This window comes from Momordica charantia (genome assembly GCF_013281855.1).
Source record: "Momordica charantia cultivar OHB3-1 chromosome 1 unlocalized genomic scaffold, Mcharantia_2.0 BLBB01000001.1, whole genome shotgun sequence".
Classification (NCBI taxonomy): Eukaryota; Viridiplantae; Streptophyta; class Magnoliopsida; order Cucurbitales; family Cucurbitaceae; genus Momordica; species Momordica charantia.
The window spans coordinates 6,322,000-6,327,785 of NW_028275157.1; the positions used below are offsets into that span (position 1 = coordinate 6,322,000).

At 38.6% G+C, this 5,786-nt stretch overlaps 1 protein-coding gene across 1 annotated transcript; it reads left to right on the plus strand.

The window, feature by feature from the left end:
• The first annotated feature begins 1,958 nt into the window (after positions 1 to 1,958).
• Positions 1,959 to 4,285, plus strand: LOC148213178 (uncharacterized). The gene is made up of 6 exons (XM_088123485.1): positions 1,959 to 2,334; positions 2,443 to 2,649; positions 2,881 to 3,119; positions 3,252 to 3,765; positions 3,966 to 4,081; positions 4,136 to 4,285. The coding sequence occupies exons 1-6, from the start codon at positions 1,959 to 1,961 to the stop codon at positions 4,283 to 4,285; spliced, it is 1,602 nt and encodes a 533-aa protein (XP_087979611.1).
• The last annotated feature ends 1,501 nt before the right edge of the window (positions 4,286 to 5,786 follow it).

Sequence of the window (5,786 nt, forward strand, 5' to 3'; positions counted from 1 at the left end):
ATATTTTTTTAACCATCATGAAAAGTTAGGCAAAAAATTGGTTTTTCGTGACTTTTAAAAAACATCACGAAAGGGTGAGGTGCGTTTTTGGCGGGAAATGACGGAGTGTTCCGAGGTTTTTACTTTTCGTGACACTCTTCTAACCATCACAAAAATGTCGAAAGTAAATACACTTTTTGTGACGTTTATTAAACGTAACAAAATGGAGAGGCGCATTTTTTGGCGGAAAAAGACGGAGTTCTTCGGATTCCCGGCTTTTCCATGACGTTTAAAAACGTCACGAAAAGTTATTTTTCTTGACGTTTAGGAATCGTCATGAAATGAGAAAACCAATTTATTGGCAGGAACACTGAATTTTTTAGTTTTTTCGTGACATTTAAAAAACATCATGAAAAATTGGAAATATAAACTTATGATGACATTTAAGAAATGTCATGAAAATGTGTGGCTTTTCGTCACAATTTTTATACGTCATGATAAGTGGGAAAACTACACTTTTAGTGACTTTTATAAAACGTCATGAAAGGGTTTGAGAAAATGGCTACCTCACAAAAAAATTTCTTTTCATGATGTTTAAAAAACGTCATGAAATTGTGGAGCGATATTTTTTTGCGGGAAAATATGACGACTAACGAATTATCTGTCATTGGTGACATTTTTTAAACGTTATGAAACGGTTAGTCGTGTTTTTTAGCAAGAAAAATGTTTTTTTTTTCTCGCAATTTTTTGTCAGTTTATGACATTGTAGGTCATGAAAAGTGAATATGCAATTTAAAATTTCTATTCTATTTAAAAAAAGTTGTAAAATATTAAACTAGAGTGAAACAACATATATTTACAGATGCATGACTTTTGGTACTTTATGACGTTTTTAACGTACGAAAGGTCATAAAATTTCGAGATTTCATGAAACTTAAAACGTCACGAAAGGTTTCACACATCTGTTTTCTATTTGATCGATCTGTTTGTGGATGAAATGAGTTTTTCTTATGTTCTGTGATTATTAGGAATTTTAGTTGGTTTGTTTAGTTTCAAATTAGTGTCATATGTCTGCCATGAATGTAGTGCCATATGTTTTCAAGTTAAACTACAGTTTCATGAAGAATTTGACAAAGTATGTGAAGGCTAGCGGCTAGCAATGACATTCACTTTAACGACCTTAAATTTATAGATTTTAAAAAATACATTTAAGTCAAAATATTATTTAAATATTAACTTCCAAACAATTGCAAATTTTATTTTTGACTTTTTCATTTTATCTATATATTTCAATACCAAAATTGTTCATATATTTTAAATGTAACCAAAAGTGAATATGTAATTAATAATTTTTATTCTATTTAAAAATGTTGTAAAATATTGAATACATTTTTTTAAGTGAAGTAACATATATTTACAGATTCAATAATTCTTTTTTTACTTTATGACGATTTTTTAACATGAAAGGTCATAAAACTGAGAGATTTCATGAAACTTAAAAACATCACAAAGACTTGTTTCTATCTTCATTTCCTCCCTAGCCTCACACCCCTTCTATAACGCCCTGCGTTCTCTGGCTCGGTTATTTTAAGATTTGTTGATGTGATCATATTTGAGCCAACACTCCAAGATGACACCTACACCAACAAGAAGGAAGAGCTTGAGGAAAGACCCCCAAAACGAAGAAGACTTCATTGGACAGACCAACAAATTTTGACTATTTTGAGAACCAATGAAGTAACCATGAGAGTTAAGAGGAAGTGTGGAGAAGAAGAGAGGTCAAGCAAGTGGCCCCATTTTAGGGACAAGCCGATCGAGGAGCCACACGCACGCAAGTATCGCTCAGCACATGCCCCTGCCCGCGCACCCCTTACTGCGCACGCCGTGTCGCTAACCTCACAGCATGCCACTGCCGCACACGCCGTGCCGCTAACCTCACAATCGCCCTGCCATGTGCGCGCTGCAGCACACCCACGCCTATGCTAGCCGCTCGCACGCCCACACCCCCGCACCAGACAGTGGGTCAGTTTCATGGACATGCTACAGAGGACCCGCATCAGCATCTGAAATTCTTTATGGGAGTTTTCAATTCATTCAAGGATGAAAGATTGAGAAAAAAAGTGTCGAGGCTTAAGCTATTTCCATATTCACTTAGAGATGAAGCCAGAACATGGTTGGAGTCCCTTCCTTCAGAATCTATTACAAGTTGGGATGACTTGGCTGAGAAGTTTTTCATGAAGCATTTCCCACCCAGCAAAAATGCTAAGTACCGTAGTGAGATCAACAATTTTCAGCAATTTGCTGGGGAATCAGTCAGTGAATCCTGGGAGCGTTTCAAGCGATTATTGCAGAGATGTCAGCACCATGGGATTCCAAGATGCATATAGATAGAGAAATATTACAAAGGTCTGAATGATGCCACACACTTAGTAATTGATGCATCCGCAAATGGGGCTTTGCTAGCAAAACCCTATGCTGAAGCATCCAATATTTTAGAAAGAATATCATCAAATAATCACTCATGGTCTGATCCTAGAGCTGTTCAAGGAAAATCAAGTAAGCAGCTAATTAAGTCTGAATCATACACTACATTGAATTCAAAGATTGAGAATCTAACGGACTTGGTAATGAGGAGTATGACGCAGCAAAGTTTAGCTGGTGCATCAGCTGGTAAGGCTAATGTCAATCAAATTCAAGGGATTTCATGTTCTTTTTGCAAGGGAGACTACCATTAGAACAACTGCCCTGGAAATCCGAAGTCAGTTTATTATTTGGGGAATCCATATATTAGTAGAAACAATCCATATTCAAATACGTACAATCCTGGCTGGAGGAATCACCCCAATTTTAGTTGGAGTGGCAATCAAGGAGGACATAACGCTGGAACATCCAATGCTCCAGCTTTTCAACAGAAAGTAAGTTATCCTCCTGGTTTTGCGAATCAAGGACAGATGCTAGCACAGAAGCAATCAGAAGGATCATTTGCATCATTAGAAAAGATGATGATGCAATACATGGCCAATAATGACGCCACTGTGAAAAGCCAGGCCGCATCATTAAGGAACCTAGAGTTGCAAGTAGGACAGTTAGCTACGGATTTGAAGAACAGATCGGTTGGAGCAATGCCAAGTGATACAGAAGTGCCAAAGAGAGACGGTATGGAATAATGCAAGGCCCTCACTCTGCAGAGTGGGAAAGCATTACCTCTGGCACACTCGAACACTCTAGAATTGATCAAGGAACCTGCTCAAGTTGACCAATGAGAACCTCAGTCAGAACAGGACAGTGAGCCAGCAGAAGTAGTCGTACCTAGTCCACCACAGCATATATCTGAACAACCAAAGGAGGGTGAGAACACATCCAAGCAATCAGCTAATCCAGTAATTGCTAGAGCACCTAAGACAGGGTATTCACAGAACAGAATACCCGAGAAAAGAAAGCAGGTAGAGCATAAAAATGCTGCAGCAGAGTCTAGGATAGCGTCACCATATCCTAAATGGTTGCAGAAGAAAGAGCACAATGTTCAATTTAAGAAGTTCTTAGACGTCTTGAAGCAACTGCACATGAACATACCGTTGGTGGAAGCTCTAGAGCAAATGCCAAATTATGTGAAGTTCCTAAAAGAGATACTCACAAAGAAGAGAACGCTGGGAGAGTATGAGACGGTGGCAATGACTAAGGCTTGTAGCACCATACTCACGAGCAAAATTCCTGCAAAGATGAAAGATCCTGGAAGTTTTACCATACCAGTTTCAATTGGAGGACAACAGATAGGACTTGCCTTATGTGATCTGGGCGCCAGCATCAATCTCATGCCATTACCAATTTACAACAAGTTGGGAATTGGAGAAGCAAGGCCCACAACAGTGACATTATAGCTGGCGGATCGATCCATGACGCATACAGAGGGAAAAATTGAAGACGTTTAGGTACAAGTAGATAATTTATTTTCCCTGCTGACTTTATCATTTTTGATTATGATGCAGATAAGGAGGTTCCTATTATTCTTGGAAGACCATTCCTTGCAACGGGGAGAGCTTTGGTAGATATCCACAAAGGAGAGCTGACAATGCGTGTGCAGGATCAAGAAGTGAAATTCTTGGTGCATGACTCTATGCAATTTTCTGCTGAATGAGAATATTGCTCAGTATTAAAGATACTGGATGAAGCACTAATAGAGGAGTTGGAAACAGAAGCGATGATGGAGCATCTAGAAGTAGTTGACGCTGAAAGTCTTGCCGACGCATCTGAAGAGGAACTAGAAGATGTCCATTCCGACTACATGAATGCCAATGCTAAAGCTTAAAGCATTGCCGCAGAATTTAAAATATGCTTACTTGGGTTAATCAGAGACATTACCAATTATCATAGCAGCGGACTTGCCCTTGGGGAAAAGGAACGGATGCTGTTGAATGTACTCAAGGCACATCGGAGAGCAATTGGATGGACTATTGCTGATATTAAGGGGATAAGCCCCAGCTTTTGTATGCATAAGATAGTGCTAGAGGAGGACTGCAAAAACACTATAGAGCCCCAGCATAGACTTAATCCGACTATGAAGGAGGTTGTAAAGAAAGAAATTATCAAGTGGTTGGATGCATGAATCATATGATTACGCTTGTTTACATGCGTAAAAAGAAGGTTTTAGATGCTGTTTTTACTATGTTTCAGCTTTGTTTCGGATTTTTCTCGGTTGTTTGAGTTCCAATTCATGCAAAATTCATATATTATGGTTTGTGGTTGGCTTATATTGTATTTATGACATTTTAGGACCATTTGGGAGTGCAAATAAATCAAAAGAAGCAAAAAGTCGGAAAAACCTACATGGGAGGCGCCAGGCGCCTGCGTGCCTGCAGAAAAACTGGTTTTCTTCCAACTTTGCCCTTAATGAAATGCGTCTTCCCATGCGTTTTGGTGGTTCCAATCGATGCATACGTGTAGAAGAAGTGTTCCACTATCAGTTTGAGCACGATTTGGTCAGTCAAAAGAGTTGGAAATGGGTGATTCACCATCGTTTTAGGACTTAACCAATTCTGCACAGCTATAAATTCCAGCAGCTTCTCCACCAAAGGCATCAAGCCTTGCTTCCTTCTCTTGATCATTTTTAGTGTTTCTTTGTTGCTTTCTAAGTACTTTTGAGTTGCTTTCATTAGTTGCTTTTGGTTTTTAAATCCCGAGCACTTTACATTTCTTTATTGAGCTTTGTTTTGTTTACATTTGTACTTAGTTATTTTCTACTTATTCAAATATATAAAAATCCAGCACTTTGCTTATCTTCCCTTTGCCTTTACTTTATTTTTAGTTAAGAGAGTTGTGTTGTTGGAGGAAAGAGCACGTGACACTCCCCCTTGCTTGAAAGAGAAGGGCGAAGCTCTCAATCCCGAGCAAAACTCTCCGTTAGTTAACTTTTGTTTTTCACACATGCATTCTAATTTCAACCATTTTACTTGCTGTATTTTCTTCAATATGTCTTTCTAAATTCCCGTCTCTAGCCCGGTTATGGATAGTTAGCCTTTTATTTCTAATAAGGGTTGCTAAGAAGTCGTGTTTTTGCTTCCCATTCATTGCTCAACATGTTTTCCCAAAAATTTAGGATTTAGAGAAGGCCACTGTAAGTCTTAACAAGTCAATACTGAAAAGGTTGCTTATTTGCATTGTTGAGTGGTTAAACCGAGGAGAGGAGCGCCTTAGACATAAGGGTTCCGCTTAAGTAGCCTAGACATAGGACCTTAACCCGAGGTTGCGACTATTTCCATCCTAAAACTAAGATATCTCTCATAATAGACATATTAGGGAATGTATTAGGA

Coding starts and splice junctions, on each gene's coding strand:
- LOC148213178 (XM_088123485.1), top strand. CDS start 1,959: ATGCTAGCCGCTCGCACGCCCACACCCCCGCACCAGACAGTGGGTCAG. Junction 2,335..2,442: donor CAAGCGATTATTGCAGAGAT/GTCAGCACCATG, acceptor GGGCTTTGCTAG/CAAAACCCTATGCTGAAGCA. Junction 2,650..2,880: donor TTTAGCTGGTGCATCAGCTG/GTAAGGCTAATG, acceptor CCAATGCTCCAG/CTTTTCAACAGAAAGTAAGT.